At 55.1% G+C, this 24400-nt stretch overlaps 1 protein-coding gene across 1 annotated transcript; it reads left to right on the forward strand.

Annotated features, from left to right (window-relative positions):
- Window positions 1-5374: 5374 nt before the first annotated feature.
- UNC93B1 (unc-93 homolog B1, TLR signaling regulator) lies at window positions 5375-16178 on the forward strand. Its single transcript, XM_036326425.1, has 11 exons — window positions 5375-5545; window positions 5691-5832; window positions 6342-6495; window positions 9286-9447; window positions 9669-9801; window positions 10080-10173; window positions 10850-10974; window positions 11520-11702; window positions 12196-12469; window positions 14325-14443; window positions 15390-16178. The coding sequence occupies exons 1-11, from the start codon at window positions 5453-5455 to the stop codon at window positions 15729-15731; spliced, it is 1821 nt and encodes a 606-aa protein (XP_036182318.1). The 5' UTR covers window positions 5375-5452; the 3' UTR covers window positions 15732-16178.
- The last annotated feature ends 8222 nt before the right edge of the window (window positions 16179-24400 follow it).

Genomic DNA, 24400 nt, shown 5'->3' on the forward strand with positions numbered 1-24400 from the left:
GCTTGACCTCTTTCCGACATGGTGACAACTAATAGTGTCCCCTGTCCGTCTCCCTCCACGAGAGCCACCCCCAGGTCTGCTCTGCCTCTAAGTGCTTCCCGTCCTCCGCCGCCTGCCTGTGCCCCTCCATCCTGGACAGCGTGCTTCTCCGCTTGCTCTTATGCTGCAGGTGCGGAATAGTGTGGGGTGCGCCCAATAGTTGAGGTGAAGGGGGTCCCCACACTAACGCCCAGAGGAGACCAGGCTCCCAGCTGGGAGGATGCCCCGGGATCCTGCTTCATGGTGAGGGCCCTTCCCAGGCCTGTCCCTCCCTGGCTCGTCCTGGGTTCTCTGTTGGAGGAGGCAGAGACGTGGCTGCCAATCCAATGCACTTGGCTGAATCATTTCTTTCCTAGTGGCATCAGGCGGCGAAGTGGGCAGAGAAGGAAGGGTCCTTTACGGATCACAGATGCTAGTCTATATCCAGGCCCCAGGGCCCCTTTCCAATATGGGTTTAGAGGGGTGCCCTCCAGGGAGGAGCAAACAGTCATTCTTGGTGTCTTCCTCACTCTCGTGCAGAGCCTATGGACCCGGCCTCCCAGCCTCTGCTCCATTAAGCCCACGCCCTGAGGACACACCACCCCCGCCCAGCCATCTTCCCTCCTGGATGCAACTCATGCCCCCCGATGAATTCTACAGGACCGCATCCTCCAGGGCATCACAGTCCGCTGCCCCCACATCAGCCCGTGGCCTCCTGTATCTCCTCACCCCTCCCCACCCGGCGCCATGGCCACGCCCTGGACTTTGTCATCACAGGTGTCCATTCTCTGACCATGCCGCCAGCCTCCTGGCCTCCCAGCACCCACTGCATCCCTGATCCTCGCCTCCTCCTTGCCCCTGGACCTCGGGTCCTGCCCTCTCTCCCGCTCCTTCCATGTGCCCCACCTCTAGGCACCACTGGCATGATTCCACCTGTGTTGCTTACCTATATCTGCCGTGGGTGTGGTCTGGAGAAAGTTCCACCAGCTCTCAGCCTGAAGCCTCTGCAAACGCAGGCACTCCACACCCCCAGCTCTCCGCCCTCCCAGCAAGGCTTCTAGGATAGGGATCTGTCAGCACTTCACTCGCCCATCCATCCACCCACATTTACTGAGCACCTAGTAAGTGTCTGACACAAGCCTCTGCATGGGGGGCACATGGTGAGCAGTCGCCTGGGGGACAAACAAACCACAGAAAAGCGGAAGAAAAGTTGTCTAAGCTCTTCTCCAAAATGGTTGGGCCAGTTTACAGCCCCAGGAGGTGCCCAACAGTCCCCTTTCTTCTACCCCCAGGCCAGCCCTTGTTACCTCTTGTCTACTTGATGACGGCCATTCTGACAGGTGTGCGGTCTATCTCACTGTGGTTTGATTTGCATTTCTCTGATGATTAGTGATGTTGAGCACCTTTTCATTACCTGTTGGCCATTTGGATGTCTTCTTTGGAAAAAATGTCTGGTTAGTTCCTCTGCCCATTTTTTAATTGAATTGTTTGGGTGATTTTTTTTTTTAATTGAGTTGTTTGAGTTACTTATAAATTTTGGATATTAGCCTCTTATCTGACACATGGTTTGCAAATATTCTCTCCTACTCTGTAAGTTGCCTTTTTTATTTTATTTTTTAAGAGAGAGAGAGAGAGTGGAAAGGAGGAGGTGAGACAGAGAGAGAGAGAAACATGGATGTGAGAGACTGGATTGGTTTCCTCCAGGACACACAGGCCAGTACTGTGAGTGGAGCCCACAACCAAGGTTGCCACCGAGGTATGTGCCCTTGACCAGAGTCGAACCCGCAACCCTTCCATCCACAGGTTGATGCTCTCTCTACTGAGCCAAGCCAGGTGGGCATCTTTGTATTTTTTAAAAATATATTTTTGTTGATTTCAGAGAGGAAGGGAGAGGGAAAGATAGAGGCATCATTGATGAGAAAGAATCATTGATTGGCTGCCTCCTGTACGCCCCCTACTGGGGGTCAAGCCCAGAACCCAGACATGTGCTCAGACCGGCAATGGAACCAAGATCTCCTGGTTCATAGGTTGACGCTGAACCACTGAGCCACACTGGCTGGGCTTGCCTTTGTATTTCTTTTTTTTTTTTTTTAATATATTTTATTGATCTTTTACAGAGAGGAAGGGAGAGAGATAGTTAGAAACATCGATGAGAGAGAAACATCGATCAGCTGCCTCCTGCACACTCCCCACTGGGGATGCGCCCGCAACCCAGGTACATGCCCTTGACCGGAATCGAACCTGGGACCCTTCAGTCCGAAAGCCGACGCTCTATCCACTGAGCCAAACCGGTTTCGGCTGTATTTCTATTGCTTCTTTTGCAGGGCAGAAGCTTTTACATTTGATGTGATTCCACTTGTTGGTTTTTTTCTTCTGTTATTTGTGCTTTGGTGTCATATCAAAAATATCATTGCCAAGGCCAATGTGAAAAGGAATAAAGGAAATCTCATTTATTTTATTTTAAAATATATTTTATTGATTTTTTACAGAGAGGAAGGGAGAGGGATAGAGAGTTAGAAACATCGATGAGAGAGAAACATCGATCAGCTGCCTCCTGCACAACCCCAACTGGGGATGTGCCCATAACCAAGGTACATGCCCTTGACTGGAATCGAACCTGGGACCCTTCAGTCCGCAGGCTGATGCTCTATCCACTGAGCCAAACTGATTAGGACTAAAGGAAACATTTAAAAGGGAGCTGGGCCCTGACTGGTTTGGCTCAGCGGATAGAGCGTCAGCCTGCGGACTGAAGGGTCCCAGGTTCGATTCCAGTCAAGGGCATGTACCTTGGTTGTGGGCACATCCCCAGTTGGGGGTGTGCAGGAGGCAGCTGATTGATGTGTCTACCTCTCTATCCCTCTCCCTTCCTCTCTGAAAAAATTTTAAAAAATAAAATAAAACAAAGAATTCTGCTCTATTTATAAAAAAATAAGAATAAAACGGAATTGGAAGCCCTGCTCTCATGCACTACCACTCACCACATCTTTCAGACTCCAACAGAAAGAAGCCTACCTTGCTACTCTAGTAGGAGGAGGGAAGATTTTCTCCTTGCTTAGCAACAGACCTAGCCAATGAGAAACATCCATGAATCAGCCAATGGAAAGCTACTACACTTTAGAACTCCCAGTTTCTTCCAATGGACATCCTATATAATAAAGAGGTAATATGCACATTGACCCTCATGCCCTTGTGTCACAAGATGGCCACCCCTGTTGTCACAAGATGGCCAGCAGGGGAGGGCAGTTGGGGGGGACCAGGCCTGCAGGGGAGGGCAATTGGGGGCGAATGGGTAGACAGGAGAGCAGTTAGGTGTCAATCAGGCCAGCAGGGGAGCGGTTATGGGGTGATCAGGCTGGCAGGCAGAAGTGGTTAGGAGCAATCAGGCAGGCAGGCAGAAGTTGTTAGGAGCCAGCAGTCCTGGACTGTGAGAGGGATGTCCGACTGCCGGTTTAGGCCCAATACCAGAGCAGGGATTGGGGAAAAACCGACAGTCAGACATCCCCCGAGTGATCCCAGATTGGAGAGGACACAGGCTGGGCTGAGGGATAACCCACCCCAAGCGCACGAATTTCGTGCACTGGGCCTCTAGTCCTGTATAATGAAAGGCTAATATGCAAATAGACTGAACAGCAGAACAACCAGAACAACTGAACAATCGATCACTATGATTGCACTGACCACCAGGGGGCGTGCGTGGAACATGGTGGGCATCAGCTGCGGCAGGATGGTGGAGCAGGTGAGTGGGGGCACCAGACCAAGGTGGGGCGCCAGTTGCTGTCATCAGGGTGAGTCTCTGGTGGTAACTGAAAATTCTTTGCTCCTACGTGCCACGGCGCCACCTGGCGCTCACACCTGCTGCTGGCACCCAGCGCCGGCCCTGATCACTCAGCACTGTCAGTGGGTGTGAGCTGCAGCTGCCGGCCCCAATCGTCCCTCGGGGCTTCTCCACCTCCTCCTGCTCCTGAGAGGTGATTGGGGCAGCAGCCGCCACTCGCACCCACTGACGGTGCCAGCCCTGCTTGCACCTGCTACTGGCACCAACGCCAATCACTCCGCATCGTCAGCAGATGTGAGCGGGGCCAGCGCCATCAGCGTGTGGGAGCAGCAGTGGCGGGAACGGGGCTGTTGGCAGACAGGGGACCAGGGGCTGTGGCAGGAGGGGCTGAGACTCACCCCTGTGCCCACTGCAGCCTTGTGGCCCACAGTTCCTTTCAAGGTGCACAAATTCATGCACTGGGCCCCTACTTGTTTATAGCAGCCCCTCCCAACTGACCCCTTTTCTCTACAAAGTAATATTCCTCTCCTTTTTTTCTCCAGACTTACCTACGGTTTGCCATGGCTAACATGTCCCCAACTGTAATTCCTCAGCCATTCCAAGTCCTCTGAATAAACCGTTACATATTTTGCTGGTAAAATAACTAGCTGTTTTATTTTTGAGATTGACACCAGTGTCAAAGAGCTTCTTCCCTACATTTTCTTCTAGGAATTTCGTGGTCTCGGGTCTCACGTTTAAATCTACTCTATTTAGATTTAATTTTTGTAAGTGGTGTAAGACAGAGGTCCAGTCTCATTTGCCTACGTGTGGTTATCCAGTTTTTCTAACACCATTTGTTGAAGAGACTACCCTGGGAAATGCATGGTTTAAAGATCTCCCCAAGTGTTTCTAACCAGGGAAACAGCCAGTGCGATGGAGGGTCCCCTCGGGTAAGGCTGCAGCCCTGGACCCAGTGGGGTGGATGTGGGGGCTCTGACCCCTCCTGCAGGGTGGTGATGGGGTCACCCCACTGTAGCCCAGCAGCCACCGCAATCACGGCCTCCGAGTGGCCCTGCCAGAGCTTCCACTTGCAGGTGCCCAAACGGGAGCTGGAGGTGCCCGGGGGGTGTGGCACAGGCTGCCCTGTCCTGTGGTAGGAGCCCTGGGGGGGGGGGGCTGTTATGGGGGCTCTTTGCTGACCTGCAAACACACACATTGGGGCCTGGAGGTGGGGCTAGGATGACGTAGTAACATGGAAGGGAGCTTATCATGGGCCTCGCACTCTTCTAAAGCTTTGCTTTAACTCAATCCAGCAATAGCCCTAGGAAGTAGTGCCCAGCACCCCGTTTTACAGGTGAGGAAACTGAGGCACAGAGAAGTGGAGTTAATTCCCAAAGACACCAAGCCAGGAGGTGGCTAAGTGGGGATTTGAACCAGCATCTCACATGCTGAGACTGGGTCCTGGTCGCACATAGACACTCCCCTCTAACACACACACACACACACACACACACACACACACACACACACACACACACACGCCTCCGCAGCTGTGCCGGGCCACGCCTCCGGGGGTAGGAAGCGGGCGGGACGGGGGCAGGTCCCCGCCTCCAGGAGGAAGTGCCGGGCGCTGCTGGGACGCGGGGGCCGCCACCACCGGTCCTCGGGCGGGGACAGGCCATGGCCGAGCCGCCACTCTACCCGGTGGCGGGGGCCGCGGGGCCGCAGGGCGATGAGGACCGACTCGGGCTGCCCGACGGGTCCGGGGCCCCGGTGAGCGCGGACGGGACCGCGGCGGGGCGCGGGGCCCCGGGCGGGCCGGCTTCTCCGGGATGGGGTTGGGATGCAGCCCCGGGGCGGGCCGCGGTGGGGTGGGAGCCCGGGCGCCGTCCGTGCCAGCGCCGTGCCTGCCCCGCAGCTGGACGAGCTGGTGGGCGCGTACCCCAACTACAACGAGGAGGAGGAGGAGCGCCGCTACTACCGCCGCAAGCGCCTCGGGGTGCTCAAGAACGTGCTGGCGGCCAGCGCGGGCGGCATGCTCACCTACGCCGTCTACCTGGGTGTGTACCTGCCCCGGCCCTGCCCCTGCCCCTGCCGGCCGGGGACCGCCTCCGGGCACTGGCGCCGGACCCCAGAGCTCCTCGACCCCCACCTCCCGCCCGGACCCGGTCTGGGAAAGAGAAACCTTAGGGGCTTCGGTCTCCCTTCCTCTTTTCACTTCCCAGTCCGCGGCCTCGCAGCTGCAGTTGCCTCCCCTCCCCACGTGGGGGCGGGGCGGGACGGGGCGGTGTCTCCGGGCCCCGATGGAGCCTAGGGGAACATGGGGGCAAGGGGGGGATCCAAGAGACCTGCGGAGCGGGGGTAAGGGGGGTGGGGGGTGGGTGGGAATAAAGTCGCTGACGCTGCATGGCCGGTAGGACGCTTGGCCCAGCCTGGCTCCCGCTCTGTCCTCCATCCAGGCCCCGCCAGGGCGCAGGATGAGGGGACCCTTTGGTGAAAGTGTTCCAGCCTCTGCTTGCTCAGCGCGGCTGCCCCCAGCCAGGCCGCCCCTGCAGCCCCCTGTCTCTAGGTCTCCTGCAGATGCAGCTGATCCTGCACTACGACGAGACCTACCGAGAGGTGAAGTATGGCAACATGGGGCTGCCCGACATCGACAGCAAGATGCTCATCGGCATCAACGTGACGCCCATCGCGGCCCTCCTCTACACGCCTGTGCTCATCAGGTGCGCACTGCTGGCCCCAGAGGGCTGGGCTGTCACCCTGATCTTGCAGGGGCTGCCCTGGTGGACTTGGGAGTCAGGGAGTTGGGAGACTCCTTGCCTCCCTGGAGGGGCGGGAGAGAAGGGGTGAAGCCTGGATTTGGGGGAGGAAACAAGAGCTTTGCCCAGGACACATTGGGTTTCAAGCAACTGAAAGTCACTCAGCTCCTTCCTCAGCTTGCCTGCGACCCATGTGGCATTGGCCTCATGCCCTTCCTCTGTGGCACCCACCCCTGGCCCAATCAGCTGTGGCTGGTGTGGAGGGACCTTTCTCACAGAAAGGGGGAAAGGGCGTGGCTGGGCAGGTGCCCCAGAAGGCCTGCTTTAGACTGAGCTTGGCAGCACCTGGCCCAGCCTCCGGCCACTACAAAAATCCCTCCACAAACACGTTATCCAACGGGCGGTAGGCCTGTGCTCAGACAGGCCAGAGACGTGGACAAATTAGATGGGTTTCAGTTCCCTTATCCTTTCCTTAAAAAAGAATCTTTGTCACAATTGCACAAACAGCGTTAGAGTCATAATTGAAACCAGAAAAGGGAAAATCCGCCCCCAAGCCCTCCAGGAAGCCGGCTGCCTTTGTTGTCCCCCGCGTGGTATGTGGATGGCATCCACGGCCTTGTCGCCAGAGCATCAGTGAGCCACGTTCACTTTCCTGCTTTTTTTCTTCTTCACTCCTCATTATTTTATTTTTAAATTTATCTTTATTGTTGAAAGCATTACAGACGTTCCTTCCTTTTTAAGTTGCTGTTTTTCCCCCATTGACTCCCGTCTCCCCATCCGCCCCTCCATGGCCTTCACCACACTGAGGTCTGTGTCCATGGGCTATGCATCTAGGCATGTAAGTTCCCTGTTACTGCCCCCCCCCCTCCACTCTGCTACCCCCACCCCACCTTCCCTCTGAAATTCAACAGCTTTGCTTTCTTTCTTTTCACTGCACATATCTTGGCCTGCCCCCTGCTTCCCAGGGGGCACTTTGTCATGATAGCATCGTCTGCAGAGTTGTGGACATCCAGCTGTGGCTTAGAGTTGTACCTTGCAGCACCCTCTCCTTTAAAAAAAAAATATATATATATATATATATATATATATATATATATATATATATATATATATATAAAATATATTTTATTGATTTTTTTACAGAGAGGAAGGGAGAGGGATAGAGAGTTAGAAACATTGATGAGAGCCGTAACCAGTTTGGCTCAGTGGATAGATCGTTGGCCTGCGGACTGAAAGGTCCCAGGTTCGATTCTGGTCAAGGGCATGTACCTTGGTTGCGGGCACATCCCCAGTAGGGAGTGTGCAGGAGGCAGCTGATCGGTATTTCTCTCTCATCGATGTTTCTAACTCTCTATCCCTCTCCTTTCCTCTCTGTAAAAAATCAATAAAATATATTTTTTAAAAAAGAAAAGAAACATCGATGAGAGAGAAACATCGATCAGCTGCCTCCTGCACACCCCCAATTGGTGATGTGCCCGCAACCAAGGTACATGCCCTTGACTGGAATCTAACCTGGGACCCTTCAGTCTGCAGGCCAATGCTCTATCCACTGAGCCAAACCAGTTAGGGCTAATATATATATATTGATCTCAGAGAGGAAGGGAGAGGGAGAGAGAGATAGAAACATCAATGATGAGAACCATTGCTTGGCTGTTACTTGTATGCCCCCTACTGGAGATCAAACCCATAACCCAGACTTGCGCCCTGGCCAGGAATTGAACCATGACCTCCTGGATCATAGGTTGATGCTCAACCATTGAGCCATGCCGGTAGGGTACCCTCTCCTTTTTTGCACATTCACTTTGTGCTTTGTAGCTGTTTTCTGCATAAGATGAAAAAAGAAAGTTTCCAGGATAAATTCCCAGTAGGGCCCTTACCAAGGTCACCAGCTTATGAAAGGCTATATGGCTCTGGAAACCCATCACTATTAAGAACAGCTGCCAGCTCATCTCATTTCCCATGTGCTGGGCGCTTTTATAAATGTTACCTCATTCCTTACCATTTGAGGTAGATGCTCTAAACTCAGACACGGAGAAGCCAAGAGATTGGACAGCTTGCCCAAGTCCCACAGGCAGCCCGTGGCAGACGGAAGGTTTGAACCCGGGCAGAGTGGCTCAAAACCCCCATCCTTGCTCCTTGCCCAAACTACCAGGCTGATTTCCCACTGGCTGTGTGAACCAGGGCCCTGTAATAGAAGCGAAAGTAATTGTACCAGAAAAACGGGGTCACTTCACTTTGAGCTGCCTGGAAACCAAAGGGAACTAGTGAGCACACACACTCAACAAACAAAGATCTCAGGGGTGGTTTTCAGCTTGGGCAGCCTCCATGCCCTGAATAGGCCCTTAGCTGTTGCTTGTCAAGCCCCTTCGAACCCGTGTGACATTGTCTCAGAGCCACTGAGGAGGAGCCTTCCTGATGACCACATGGCCGGCCAGAGCAGCGGCAGGGAGGAAGGGACACTAAGGTGCTGGCCAGCACTGGAGCCTCTTCCTGTCTCTGCTCCTACGTTTCCTTGAGCCAGGCTGGGTCCAGGCCCTTGGACATGTGCCTGGGCCCTGCAGTCCCAGCACATGAGTGAGGAAAAGGGGGTTGGTGAGTCAGCCCGGGCCTCACATGAGGGAGTCCTTGATTCCAAGGCCAGGGGTGTTTCCCCACCTCACACAGCCTCATGAACGGAGAGTTGTGGGCACTCCGGTATCGGCCCTGGCAGTCCCCATCAGCCCGTGATACCAGCATCTCTCTCAATGCCCATAGGTTTTTTGGCACCAAGTGGATGATGTTTCTGGGTGTGGGCATCTATGCCCTCTTCGTCTCCACCAACTACTGGGAACGCTACTACACACTTGTGCCCTCCGCCGTGGCCCTGGGCATGGCCATCGTGCCTCTTTGGGCCTCCATGGGCAACTACATCACCAGGTGAGCCTGGTGGACAACAGGGTGGGAAGCTGGAGACCTGGCTGACCTCTGCTGCATTGCCAACCTTGGCCAGAGGACCTGGGATTGGCCCTTCCGCCCCCTGGGCCTCAGTTTCCCCATCCATAAGATGCAGGGGCTGGCCAGCCCACAGCTCTGGGTGCAGGAAGCAGAGGTGTCTGGCAGAGGTTGGGCTGGGGAAAGCCTTCTCCTTTGTGGTCCAGGATGGCCCAGAAGTACTACGAGTACTCCCACTACAAGGAGCGGGACGAGCAGGGCCCGCAGCAGCGCCCGCCGCGGGGCTCCCACGCGCCCTATCTCCTAGTCTTCCAAACCATCTTCTATAGCTTCTTCCATGTGAGTGCCACACACGGGGCCCTGGGGGGCATTCTAGCCCGAGAGCCCACACACTGGAACCCATTCCAGTCTTGTCAGCCTTCTAGTTCCCCTGCTTGCTTACCCCAAGTGATTAAAACCTCATTCCCTGGCTGTCCACAGTGCTGACCAGGGGGAAGGCCTCTGGCATTGGACTATCTCCCTCTACCAGCAGGCCACCCCAGAGGTGGGAGGGCTCCTGTCCCCCCAAGGCTATGCCAAGACCCCTCCCAGATCATGCCTGTGCCTCCTGCCCACAGCTGAGCTTCGCCTGCGCCCAACTGCCCATGATCTACTTCCTGAATCACTACCTGTATGACCTGAACCACACTCTGAGCAATGTGCACAGCTGCGGTTAGTCCTCATGGGGATGGGGTCCCCAAGCCCTGCTCACCTCCCCCATTGAGTTATCCTGCAGACGCTGGGCCCTCCAGAGCAGAGGATGCTCTCTCTCACAGGGTTCAGGGCTGTAATTCCGGGGTCCAGGGCTCTGGTGGGCGAGGTACAAGGCCCTGTTAAAGTATGTATTTAATCTGACCCAGCAAGGGGGGAGTGGGTGGGGGAGGGGGATGTATCAGGGAAGGCTGCCTGGGGGAGGTGCCATCTGGGATCAAGCTGCCTATGGGATCTCTCTTGGGGTCAAGTCCTACCCTCAGAGCTCAATCAATGCAAGGTGAATGTATAGATGTGGGGATGCACTGGCGCCCGCCCCCCAACCCTAGCCTCTGTGCAATAGGATGGGAAGGGGGATGGGGTGGGAAGGGGAATGGAGGAAGGTGTTCCTTTCCTTGGAGTGTGTTCAGCCCTAGTGACCCTCACATCCAAACTGCCCTCCAAGGAACCCTGCCTTTACATGCGTTGCCCTGGCCCGTCCCCTTTAACCCCCCCTCCCCCCCCCCCCCCCGCTCCCGCCCACCCGCCTGTCCCCTTAGCTCCCCTCCCACCCACCGGCCTGGCTGCATTTCTCTGTGATTGAGTTGAGAGGATGCCCTACGTCCTGCCTCACAGTGCTCGCACCATCGCTTCGCAGGTACCAACAGCCTGGGCATCCTCAGCGGCTTCAACAAGACGGTCCTCAAGTCGCTGCCGCGGAGCCGAAACCTCATTGTGGTGGAGAGCGTGCTCATGGCCGTGGCCTTCGTGGCCATGCTGCTGGTGCGGCCCAGGACCAGGTGGGGGGGGGGGGGGGGGGGGGGGATGGGGCGGAGTCACTGACGTCTGGGCGCATAAGGGTGCAGTCTGGGCGGGGGCTGGCTCCTGGGCAGGCTGCGGCCTGGAGGCGTGGTCTGCGTGGGGAGCCAGGGCTGAGTCCGGGGGAGTCGCCCCGCTGAGCCTTGGGGCAGTCGGGCAGGAAGATGCCTGTGGACTGAGACTGGAGTTGGAGGGGTACAGACTTGGTCTGGGGTTGAGGTGGAGACTGGGTTGGAGGGGACTGGCCTGGGCTGGGCTGGGGGTGGAAGGTGTGGCTGCAACCCGGGGGCTGCACTGGGGGCAGAATTGAGGCGTTGGGGGCGTGGCTCGGTGTGAGCTGGGCGGGGACGCGAGGGGAGGCCTGTGGGTGTGTCTAGGGGCGGGGCCTTGTGCTGAGGGGCGGGGCGTGTGTGTAGGGGCGGGGCCTTGTGCTGAGAGGCGGGGCGTGTGTCTGGGGGCGGGGCCTTTCCTGGCAGCCCGCCCCCTCACGGCGCGGGTCGGGTCCGCAGGTGCTGGGCTTGTGCGGGGCCGCCTACCGGCCCACGGAGGAGATCGACCTGCGCAGCGTGGGCTGGGGCAACATCTTCCAGCTGCCCTTCAAGCACGTGCGCGACTTCCGCTTGCGCCACCTCGTGCCCTTCTTCATCTACAGCGGCTTCGAGGTGCTCTTTGCTTGCACGGGCCTCGCGCTGGTAGGTACAGCCCGCGTAGATGGCGGTGGAATACAGTCTGCGTGGTTCCGTTCGAACCTCGGATAAACAGCGACTAAGTTTTGAATATAGGTCTAAGTATGTACAAATATGTCCCAATATTCCCCTCCCTCTTCCCTTCCTTTACTTCCCCTCAATCTTGGACAAATTATTTTAACCTCTCTGCGCCTGTCTCCTCTGAGAAGTGAGTCTAGTAATGACCTTCGCTCCGGCTCCCGGAGGGGTTACATGATTGCGATAGGATAACACCCATAAAGTGTTTGGTTCCTTGTGGGGTGCAGCCTCGGTGCCTAGGAACAATGCCCAAGCATTTTCTCTGCTCCCAACCCCTGCCCCAAACCTTCCTAAGAGTCTTGAGCCTTGGAGGGAGTTAGCCCCAGGGTGGCCCAGAGAGGGCAGGGTGGACACCTCATGTGGGGAGGGTGAGAGCCTTGGCCAGTTGACCTCACATGTTCGCCCTCCCCCCCCCCCCCAGGGCTATGGCGTGTGCTCCGTGGGGCTGGAACGCCTGGCCTACCTCCTCGTGGCTTATGGCCTGGGTGCCTCCGCCTCCTCACTCCTGGGCCTGCTGGGGCTGTGGCTGCCGCGCCAGGTGCCTCTGCTGTCTGGGGCCGGACTGCACCTGCTGCTCACCATCAGCCTCTTTTTCTGGGCCCCCAAACCTCGGGTCCTGCAACACATCTGGATCCTCTATGTAGCAGCCATCCTCTGGGGTGTGGGCAGTGGCCTCAACAAGACCGGGCTCTCCAGTGAGTATAGCCATGGGCACTGGGATGGCTGGGTAACCCCCTGCGGCTACCTTGGGGCAGTTGGGGGTAGCACATACATCCCAGGGCCAGACATGGGGTCCCATAGACACACGGGAGGTCTGTCATGGGGTCCTGTATACATGGCAGAGGTAACGGTGGATCCCTGTGGCCATTACAGGGGTGGAAAGAAGTTCTGTGGACATCATAGGGACAGGTGGGGAGAATTGTGGGCACCCCGGGGGCTGTTGTGGGAGTCCTATGCCATGGACATCCAGTGGCTACCCCAGGGTGGGCATGGGGCCCTGTGGACACTGAGGGATAGTGTGACATCTATGGCTACTTGGGGTAGGTATGGGCTCTGTGGAAACCTCTGAAGGGCAGTGTGAAAAAAATCCTGGGGACACTCAGCTTTCATACCAGGGACAGCGCCCATTGGACAGAGTTTTCATGACACTGGGAGCAGATTCCGTGTCTGTGCCCTAGGAGCATGGGAAGTGTGGGCGGCCCTGCCCACGCCCCAGGTGTAGATGTGGGCATGGCCTTTACAGAGAGGACCTGGGAGCCCGATGACGCCCAGTGGTGGTCTGCAAAGTCCAGGCCCCAAGTCTGGGCTGCAGGGGTCGAGGCACCGGGAAGCGGGGCCCTGTTTGTAGAAAGGAGGCAGTGGACAGAGTTCAGCTCTGTGATGATCCCTGCCCTCAGGTGGGCATATGCCATGACATGCAGTGGGCACACACAGCTCAGCCGCTGAGGCCCTCCACATTGGCATCTGTTCCGATGGGCCGTGCTGTTAACTGTTTTGAACGTCGCCCCTGGGGGTGTGGCATTGTGGAGGTCATGCGTTCTGCTCAGGTGACCCCAGCACTTACCATCAGAGAGAGAGAGAGAGAGAGAGAGAGAGAGAGTCAGGGGGTGGAGCCCCACGCCCTGGACCACGCTCTCTTGGCTGTTTTGCCAGGGGCAGCCAGCTTTAGGCAGCATCCAGCCTGGGTACCTTGGACCCATGTTATGGCTGGACTTGGGCCTGGTACCGACAGCTCTGCTTCCTGTCCCCTCTTTGTGGACCCTGGGACTCCACGTTCCTTCACAGCAGCCCCATGGGGTACAGTCACCCTGCAGGGCTTACAGTGGGGGTGTTCATGTCCAAGTGGCAGGTGAGAGTACGATTTGCCAGGTGCTGCGTGAGCTTCCTCACATCAAAGCCTCCCAGCGTAAGTATAACGTAGATGCCTGGTCTCATTTTCCAGATGGGAAAAGTGGCCTTGGAGAGCTGACTTCTCTAAGTCATCCATAGAGCCAGCGTTTGAATCCACTCTCTGTACCAGCTCTCTCACTTTTCCGGCCTGAGCAGAGACTCTGAGTCCCTGACTCCCTGTCCAGTTCTCCTGCCCACCCCAGGGAGGATTCTTACGGAAATAGGTTCAAATCCCCCAGCTTCAGGTTTAATTTATAGAAAGCTGATTGCTGCAAGCAGGTTGCCTTCCCTGAGCCAGGGGTGAGGAGGAGAAGCAGTCCTGGCAGGCCTGGCTTTGAACGGCTGGGGTCGCTGGGGTCTGAAAGGGGAGGGGTTGTGATTGCGCACAAGCGTTTCCAGTTTCCACTTTTCAAGTCCCGAGCGCCCCAGATCGAGGCCCACCTGCGTCCCATCTCATCTCTTTACGCGGCTCAGCTGCCCGGGAAGTGTAGTAACCAGCATATCCACTAGGGGGCAGTCCAGGACCGATCTACAGCTTTCTAGGCTTTCCAGGCCTCGGGCTTGGACCCCGCACAGCCTAGGAGGGTCTCTGGTGGGAGATCAGGGCCCTGGGCCCTGGGTGACACTGCTCCCCTCCCTGCCCTGCCCTGTCGGCCACAGCACTGCTGGGCATCCTGTACGAGGACAAAGAGAGGCAAGACTTCATCTTCACCATCTACCACTGGTGGCAGGCAGTGGCCATCTTCGTTGTGTACCTGGGCGCCAGCCTGCCCATGAAGGTGAGGCTGAGTGGGCTGGGGGAGGGCCTCTGGGGCATGCGGCACCCACCGTCCCCCAGCTCAGGCAACAGATCCCTTCCGAGTGCCCACCCTGGCCTCATAGCCCCGGAAGGGCACCACTCACCCAGGGTTGGCCCCAAACCCAGCCTTCACGTGCTGCCTCACCTCCTGAGGGCCTCAGTTTACCCCTGGCAGAGGGGTTCACAGTTTGCTCTTTGCCTGTGGGGCATCCCCGCTGCCTTGTGTGTCGCTGGGTAACCTGTTCACCAGGTGTCGGGCTCTGAGAGGGATGCTGAAGGTGCGTCTCCCTTTCTGGCCATGGGAGCAGGGTCCTCATGCTCTGCTCCCACTCACCGGGTGGGTCGGTTTAGCAGGTCCTTCCTGACCAGTATTTTTTTGTTGTTTAATATTTTTATTGATTTCAGAGAGGAAGGGAGAGGGAGAGAGAGATAGGAACATCCATGATGAGAGAGAATCATTGATTGGCTGCCTCCTGCACGCCGCACACTGGAGATGGAGCTGGCAACCCGGGCATGTGCCCTTGACCGAAATTGAACCTGGGACCCTTCTGTCCGCAGGCTGACGCTCTATCCATTGAGCCAAACCGGCTAGGGCCTGACCAGTATTTTAAAACATGAAACAGAATAGAAAGTGGCGGGGAGTATGTATGCAAGCGTGTAGGTACTGAGTTATGATGCAGAATTCTTTCTGACTGTGGCTTACAGTCAAAACCGTCTGACAAGCGTTACTTGTGGTCCCGGCGTGCAAGGGACAGAGTGACCTAAGCCCTGGCAAAGGGGGGCCAGGCCTGTAAAGGGCAGAGCTGGGATCTGAGTCCTGCTGGCAGGAGGGTGGGTGCTCAGGAAAGAGGTGGGCGGGCGAGGGACTGGGCAGGGAGGCGGGGCGCCGCCCGCGAGTCCCCAGCACCCTTCCCCTGTGCGCCCAGGCTAAGCTGGCGGTGCTGCTGCTGACGCTGGTGGTGGCCACGCTCTCCTACTTGACGATGGAGCAGAAGCTGCGGCGGGGCGTGGCCCCGCGCCAGCCCCGCATCCCGCGGCCCCAGCACAAGGTGCGCGGCTACCGCTACCTGGAGGAGGACAATTCCGATGAGAGCGACGCGGAGGGCGAGCGCGGCGGCGGCGGTGGTGGTGGCGGCGGCGGAGGCCGGGGGGACGGCGCGGAGGAGGAGCCGCTGCCCGCGGGGCCCGGCCCCGAACCAGCCGGCTTCTGCCGCCGGCCCTGCCCCTACGAACAGGCGCAGGGAGGCGACGGGCCAGAGGAGCAGTGAGGGGCACAGCCTCCCCCCGGCCTCGGTTGATCGCGTTTTTTTTGGGGGGGGGAGGGGCTCTGATTCCTGCGCTATCTTCAGGAAGGACTCCAGCCCCCCTCCCAATGTTGGAAATACCCCCTCCCAGAACCGGGACCACTTGAGCTTGGGCTCGGCTCCTCAGCCTCCTCCTGGGTGGGGTGGGGCCAGCCGACCGCACCCCTTGAGGGGCCGGTCGCCATGACCCACTCCCCAGGCCGGCCGCCTCCCAGCACGTGCCCCAGCCCCAGCCCCAGCGCAGGGCCAGGGTCCCCTCGCCGCTCCCCTTCTCCCCTGTCCTACCCCAGTTTTCAGCTACAGGCCTGGGTGGAGCCTGTCTGCGCTTTGCTCATCCTATCCCTGTGGCCCACCAAGAGGCACGACTTTTTCTACAACATGAACAATAAAGAGATTTTGTATTGTCCTGACCGGAAGTCTCAGGCTGTGGGGGAGTGTAGAGCTCCCAGGGTGTGAGTGGCTGACCCAGCTTCTGGGGCACTGTGGTCGGAGGGTTTGACTTCCCCCAGGTGGGAAGGTCTCCTAGGCCCCGCCCACCAGGTTGGCCCCTCTAGGCCCCGCCCACCAGGTTGGCCCCTCTAGGCCCCGCCCGCCAGGTTGTCCCGCCCTCCGGGAAGCCGCGGGGTTTTGCCAGGCTCACCCCCACCGCCCAGGAGAAAGAAGCGGGGACCTGGGCAGAGACTGACGGCTAGAGGATGGGACAGATTCCAGAGACACAGGTCCCACTGCCCCCTCCGGTAGTCTTCTCAGCACCCCCCCACCCCATCCTTTTTTCATCTTTTGGGGCATTGCTGCCCACAGCTCCCCAAGAGGCTCCTGGGGGGTAGGGTCCACTACTAAGCCGCGTCAGGGTCACCCTAGGCCCAGTGAGGGCCAGCAGTATGGTTGTCCGAGCCCAGGTACACGTGGCCACTGCCCTCTACCGGCTTCAGCCTCAATGCCCATGAGACATTCAGACCCCCTACAGCCTGAGGGGCCACTTTCTCTACCTGCCCCTTATGGGAGCTGCAACTGAGACCCCACTCTGCAGGCTTTAAACGCCTGGTGAGGACTGGCAAGGGGGCCACAGTGGGGTCATGGAGTCCCCAACTGCACCCCAACAGTTCCTCTGCTGGGGCCGCACCATTCCTCCTGCGCCACTCCCCCTCCACCCTCCGAAGGCCAGGCCCTGTCCACACCCACTCTAGCAGCCTCAGGCCTCCTAGTTCTACCCTCCTCGCCCCCACTGCCCTCACTTGAGTTTTGTTCTCTCGGCCTCCAGGGGGCGCTGGAGCCAGGCTTGTGACTGCAGGCCAGGGGTCTGCCTGTGGCAGCCGCAGGTTCCTTCTCTGCAAAGTGTATCTGTGAAAAGCAGGTGTGAAACCCCTGAGCAAGTGGCTCCGAGGTCCCCGCCTGTCGGACACTCACAAGGCGCCCGGGATATTCTCTATTTTCTACATTTAGAGGGAAGCAGTGGTCCCATACTTTTCTGAGCAAGTTCCGAGGTCCAGGTGGTTCCCGGTTTCAACATTAGGTCACTCCACATGTCTTTCACGTCGTGCCTTTGAGACACTGGATTTCCGGTAGTTTTGAGGATAAAAAGTGAAAATCACCAAGGAACAGGAAATGATGCTGGGGTGAGCGGGCCGATGTTGAGGTCTGAGGGGCTGGCCAGGGCTCACGGCCGATCAGTAAGTACTGGTGATTATTAAAAGAATGATATAAAAGCACTATGCTTTCTTTCTAATGATGTGAATTCTACTTTCTACGTGACTAATAAGTTATTAACATGTACATACTTATAAGTTATTTAGACCTAAAGTAGTTCCTAAGTAGAACCGTTGGATATTTCTTTTGGTCTTGGGAGCACCATGAAAAGTGACTGGGACACTAAGGGTGCCAGCAACCAAGAGCGTTTGGGCAGCTGGGGGAAGCTCTCAATGAAGCTCCGCTATTGACCCTCCGGACCTACAGGGAGTCCCCCCCACCCCGGCCTAGCCAACTGGCTGCGTCCTTTGGGGCCCAGTTCTACGGAAGGCGATTAAACCTGTAGTCTGTGATGCCGTTGAATGAAGCCCGCGCAGCCCCCCGTCCCCCACGTGCTGCAAACCCACCTAAGCCAGAGACCAAGTTGTCTTTGGCAGATTCCAGGTCCTGCAGTCATAGGGCAGTGAGAGCTACTGCTGTAGTGAGGGCCACAGGCTCCTCTGCCCAGACGCCCCACCAGGGGGCCTATCCGCTCAGGCAGGCGCAGGTCCGAAAGCTGTCAGCTTCACGGGCAGACTTGCCACGACAGGCAGGCCCGGGAAGGGTCACGTGGTATGACCCACTGGCCGGGTGAGGCGCCAGCGTGCTGTCCCGCCAGGGGGTGCCCCCCGGGAAGACCTCCTTCCCTGTTAGCCTGCTGGTTAACAAAGGAGGGCGGCACCAGATTTCACAATGAGGCGACAGACTGCTTTGCAATAGGCAGCGGCAAGATGCCAAGCTGGCTCTGCTTTTGGATGTGCCCCGGCAGCTTTCAATTCCACTTCCCCATCGCGCCAGGACCTGGCCTATGTTCCTGGCAGCAGGTGTAATTGCAGACACCCGCCTACAACCCAGTCACCTGCCTACAAGGATCTGCCTGAGAATCCTCCCTGGAGGCTCCCATCTAGGCCAGTCTCGCTGGCACAGTTGGATCCTGTCTCGGCGGCAGCTGGGGCTTCGCTATGGCTCCGCTATCATTGCACTTGACTGCAGAAAAGGGGTGCCTGAGGAAGAGTTTGTACGCAGTTCAGATGTCTCTTCAGAGTCTCCCAGGTCCGCACCATCGAAGGCATCCTCAGCATCGTCAGAAGAACCTTCGCTCCTCCTTTGGTCCAGAGTGCCCTCGGCGTGAGGCCTTCCTCGGGTAATGGCGGTCAGGTTCTTCATGGCTGAAGCTGTTCACGGTCTCCGGACGATCTGAAGGAAAACTGAGAGACGGGACTTAGAGAAACGATTCTCTGCTTTTTGCACGCAGACAATCCTCGGGGAATTGCGAGTCCTGCTGAAGGTGGGAGTTCTCTCCTGCCAAAGAGGAAATGCTCTGATAGACACAGCGCTTGTGGTCCCCCTGCAGCCCAAGGGCCACTGCCCCGCCTACGACCCAGGACCGCCGCCCGTCACTCACCCACCCAGCGGGTGAGACCCTGGGGAACTGTGAGGCTGCCAGTGAGAGGAGATCTGGAGAAAGGTTTAAGGAGAGGGCTTTGCTCTGGCTTGGGTGCTGTTAGAAGCCTGTCACTCACACTAGACGGGGCAGAGGAACACTAGGTCACTTTTGTGGTCTGGACAATGCCCACCTTTGTGTTCAGTCACGTGTTTGGAATGGTCTTGACGGTCTTGTTTTTGTCAGTCCGTTATGGTCACAGATGGTGAGTCTGATGCTGCTGCTCTGTGAAAGAGTTCAGATTCGGCAGGAGAACAGGTCTCAGCCGACAGTGCCAACCCAGCTCCTGGGTGTCAATGCACAAAGGATGACATCACAGGGTAGGAAGACAGCTGCCAACTCAGGAATATGTTATCAAGAGATACACTTGGCTTCCAGTGAGGAGCTTAGAAGTTATCAGTCCCTCTTTTAATTATTATTACTAGAGGTTCAGTGCACGAAATTCGTGCACTCGGGGGTCCCTCAGCCTGGCTTCTCATAGTCCGGGAGCCCTCGGGTGATGTCCAACTGCCCCAGAGGTGGGAGAGGCTCCCACCACCTCCAGCTGTGAGCCTGGCTTCTGGCTGAGTGGTGCTCCCCATGTGGGAGTGCACTGACCACCAGGGGGCAGCTCCTGTGTTGAGCATCTGCCCTCTGGTGCTCAGTGCATATCATAGCGACTGTTCGTTCTGTCGTTGAGTCTATTTGCATATTAGCCTTTTATTATATAGGATTATTTTTAAAATAGTTTTTTTTTTAAAATATGTTTTCATTGATTTCAGAGAGAGAGTTAAGGAGAGGGAGAGAGGGATAGAAACATCAATGATGAGAATCATTGATCGGCTGCCCCCTGCACACCCCACACTGGGGACCAAGCCTGCAACCCAGGCATATGCCCTGACCAGGAATCAAACCATGACCTCCTGGCCCACAGGTTGACGCTCAACCACTGAGCCATGCTGGCTGGGCTTCAGCCCCTTTAGCCTTCCACGTGGGGTAAGGGACAGAGGGAACTCCAGGCCACTCTAGCCATCCTGTCCCACCAAAGGGGGAAGACAGAGAGGCTCAGGCTCAGGCTCACCAGGGGCAGGACCACAGAGCACCGCCTTGCCCTGACCCTTCACCTCTTCATTTGTAAAGGCCTGTTGACCACAGTCCCTTTCACCCAGCACATCACATCTGCCTTTCTAGAAAGATTACGCGGCAGCCCTGGGCCAGGGTGGCTCCGTTGGTTGGAGTGTCCATCCTGTGCACCCAAAGGTGGTGGGTTCCATTGCTGGCCTGGGCACATGCCTAGGTTTTTTGAGTTTGGTCCCTGGTCAGCCAATCTATGCTTCTCTCTCACATCAATGTTTCTGTTTCTCTCTCTCTCCCTTCCTCTCTCTCTCTCTCAAAAAAAAATTACAAGGCAGAATAAAAGGGCACAAAACAATTTGAAGAGACTGAACAAGCATCAGAATTAGATAAGGATCATATAAGTGAAGAAATGGGAATCTTGAGAAAGAATAAAAAAGAAATGCTGAAAAACAAAACAAACACTGTAACAGACATAACGCTTAAGGAGTTCCTTGTTCAAACTGGACATGGCTGAGGAAAGACTCTCCGGGCTTCATTCGGGTATGACAACAGCAACTTCCTAAAATGAAGAGCAAAGACATGGAGACTGAAAACAGAAGAAACAAACAGACCAGAACACCCAAGAACTGTGGGAAGCTACCAGGCATGTGACATGTGCTGAAGCAATAGTGACTGAGAATGTTGGAGAACTTACTATGAAGCTATGGTAAACAAGACAGTTGGTACTGATGATAGAATGAACAATCTGATTTTAAAATGGGCCAAAGGTCTAAACAGATATCTCACCAAACAAGATACACAGATGGTAAGTAAACATATGAAAAGATGCTCCACATCGTATGTCATCAGGGAATTGCAAATTAAAACAACAACGAGATACCACTTCATACCTATTAGAATAGCCCAAATCCAGAACGCTGACACCATCAAATGCTGGTGGGATTGTGGAGCCACCGGAACTCTCATTCATTGGTGGCGGGGTTGAGGGGTGGGGTGTTTGGGGGGAGAAAGAAGAGGGAGTTTTCATCTCACTGTTTAAACAGAGAAGCCAGCAGTCTTGGGGCCCGTCGAGATAAAATTCCAGATGCTTCTCATAAATTCTGGGAAAGCCATAACAAAGTAAAAGGGAAACCTTGAGGGTTACTCTGAGCCAAGATATTTGGCAAAGGAATTAAAAACAAATTTTAAACCTATGGACAGAAGGGTATAAAACCCTTTGAATCCCCGCTGCCCTGGCTTCTTGGGCTAGCTGAGAAGCCCATCTGTGCTCCTAGACGGATGTAGTCTAACAGATTTGTTTGCCTTGCTTCTTCACTAAATGGTCTTGCTGTACTTCTTTAAGAAATTGGCTTCACTACAACGCAATTGTCTGACGTCACTCATTTGAATTCCTTCCTATGAGACTGACAAGAACTGCCCTCTCCCTTCAACTCAGAGGGTGTCTGATAACACCTTTGCTGGTATTTGGGGTGCCTATAACAGGTGCAGTTTTATTTAGTCAGCCCCTTTGGACACAACATCCAGGCCACATACAGCAATACCTGGGACAGGTGAAGGTACACATAACATATCACCTGACTGTTTCACTCTCCCATGCACACCCAAGGGAAACATGAAGAGACCAGCACCCTATGTTACTTGCAGCAGTGTTTGTAATCACGCAAAGGTAGCACTTCCTAATGTCCACCAGCAGAAATAGATTAGTCCACTGGAGTGTTTATTGGACACTAGAGGCCCAGTGCACAAAATTCGTGCACTGGGGGCGCGCGGGGGGGAGGGGGGGGACACGGTCCCTCAGCCCAGCCTGCGCCCTCTCACAGTCTGGGAGCCCTTGGGGGATGTTCTACTACTGGCTTAGGCCCACTCCCTTCAGGGCCTAAGCCAGCAGTTGGACATCCTTAGTGCTGCTGTGGAGGCAGGAGAGGCTCCCGCCACCATCACTGTGCTCGCCAGCCGTAAACCCAGCTCAGGGCTTCTGGCTGAGCAGGTCTCCCCCTGTGGGAGTGCACTGACCACCAGGGGGCAGCTCCTGCATTGAGCATCTGCCCCCTGGTGGTCAGTGCCCATCATAGCAACTGGTCATTCTGTTTGGTCGACTTGCATATTAGCCTTTTATTATATAGGATGAGTAAGTGTGGACCAGGGCAGGAAAACCTCAGAAATAAGAATTGCAGAAAGATATGTAGACTCTAACACACATGGCCCCAAATTTTAAAATATGCAAAGCAGTCCTGGATATTTCAGTGATGGTAGGCTTGAAACTTTCTTGGGGATTTCCGAGATGTGATCCCAAACCCACCCCTTATGCAGAGGACCAGTAGAGATCGAAGAAAGAGGCAGGTCACTCCAGATGGGTAGGTGGCAGTATAATGAACCAGAAACTTTCTTACCAGGCTTGTCTTGGTCCCCACACCCAAGAAACTCTCCATCCCTAACCCCCAAATCTTAAACGTCGCATAGAGGCCTTACCTGGGCCAATCCCATGTACCATTCAGACCGTCTATAGACCACGTTGGGCTATTTTCTCTAAAATAATGTTCTTCTCCTGTGTTTGTTGGACTTGCCTATGGCTTTTGCTGTAGCTCGCTGTTCCAAATTAACCCATTTTTACTGCTAAAATAACTGTTATTTTTAAGGTCAGCACGCCCCAGAACCTCGGGAAGGAGCACAGCCCTGCGGGCACTTTGATCATATTTTTAAAATATATTTTGATTGATTTCAGAGTGAGGAAGGGAGAGGGAGAGAAACATCAACGATGAGAGAGAATCATTGATCGGTTGCCTCCTGCACGCCCCACACTGGAGATCAAGCCCGCAGCCTGGGCATGTGCCCTGATGGGGAGTTGAACCACAATCTCCTGGTTCATAGGTTGATGCTCAACCACAGAGCCACACTGGCTGGGCGAGCATATTTTCATTTGCTTGTGGGCTCTTCAGGCTTCTTGTTCAGTTTTGTTTTGTTTTGTTTTGTTTTGTTTTGTTTTGTTTTGTTTTGTTAATTAAATCTTTATTGTTCAGATTATTACATTTGTTCCTCTTTTTTCCCCCCCATAACTCCCCTCCTCCCAGTTCCCACCCCACCCTCCGCCCTCACTCCCCACCCACTGTCCTCATCCATAGGTGCACGATTTTTGTCCAGTCTCTTCCCGCATCTCCCACACCCCTTTCCCCCCCAGGAATAGTCAGTCCATTCCCTTTCTATGTCCCTGATTCTATTATAATCACCAGTTCATTCTGTTCATCAGATTATTTATTCACTTGATTCTTAGATTCACTTGTTGATAGATGTGTATTTGTTGTTCATAATTTTTATCTTTACCTTTTTCTTCCTCTTCCTCTTCTTAAAGGATACCTTTCAGCATTTCATATAATCCTGGTTTGGTGGTGATGAACTCCTTTAGCTTTTCCTTATCTGTGAAGCTCTTTATCTGACCTTCAATTCTGAATGATAGCTTTGCTGGATAAAGTAATCTTGGTTGTAGGTTCTTGGTATTCATCACTTTGAATATTTCTTGCCACTCCCTTCTGGCCTGCAAAGTTTCTGTTGCGAAATCAGCTGACAGTCGTATGGGTATTCCCTTGTAGGTAACTGAGTTTCTTTCTCTTGCTGTTTTTAAGATTCTCTCTTTATCTTTTGCTCTTGGCATTTTAATTATGATGTGTCTTGGTGTGGTCCTCTTTGGATTCCTTTTGTTTGGGGTTCTCCGTGCTTCTTGGACCTGTAAGTCCATTTCTTTCACCAGGTGGGGGAAGTTTTCTGTCATTTCTTCAAATAGGTTTTCAATATCTTGCTCTCTCTCATCTTCTGGCACCCCTATAATTCTGATGTTGGTACGCTTGAAGCTGTCCCAGAGGCTCCTTACACTATCCTCGCATTTTTGGATTCTTTTTTCATTTTGCTTTTCCGGTTGGGTGTTTTTTGCTTCCTCGCATTTCAAATCATTGACTTGATTCTTGTGCTCCTCTGGTCTGCTGTCGGGAGTCTGTATAATATTCGTTATTTCAGTCCGTGTATGCTTAATTTCTAGTTGGTTCCCCAATATAACATCGAGGGTCTCATTCGTTTTCTTGTAGATCTCAGTAAGTTTATCGGTGGCTTCTAAACAGTTCTTGAGAGACCTTAAAAGTGTGGTTCTGAACTCTATATCTTCCATTGACAATTTTGTCCTGTTTCTTTGTCTCTGCATTTTTTTATGCTTTCTTGGTGCACCCCCTAGTGGTCTTTGTGCGCAGTCTTATAGTTAAACCTTGATTGTTGTAGCTAATACCAGGGAGGGTTTGACCTCCAGGCCAAGTGGCTATGAGAATCAGCTGTGTCTGCAGTGAGAGAACTTCTGTCCTCTAGGGAGGTGCTAATCTAGCCTTTGCCTGAGGCTATCCGGCAAATGCCTGTGCAGGGCTTGGGCGGG

Source organism: Myotis myotis, unplaced genomic scaffold, assembly GCF_014108235.1.
Source record: "Myotis myotis isolate mMyoMyo1 unplaced genomic scaffold, mMyoMyo1.p scaffold_m19_p_10, whole genome shotgun sequence".
Lineage (NCBI taxonomy): Eukaryota > Metazoa > Chordata > Mammalia > Chiroptera > Vespertilionidae > Myotis > Myotis myotis.

Excerpts from the sequence above, each read along its gene's own strand:
- UNC93B1 (XM_036326425.1), top strand. The coding sequence starts at position 5,453 with ATGGCCGAGCCGCCACTCTACCCGGTGGCGGGGGCCGCGGGGCCGCAG. Across the intron at positions 10,174-10,849 it reads GAGCAATGTGCACAGCTGCG|GTACCAACAGCCTGGGCATC; the intron begins GTTAGTCCTCAT and ends ATCGCTTCGCAG. Across the intron at positions 11,703-12,195 it reads CTTGCACGGGCCTCGCGCTG|GGCTATGGCGTGTGCTCCGT; the intron begins GTAGGTACAGCC and ends CCCCCCCCCCAG.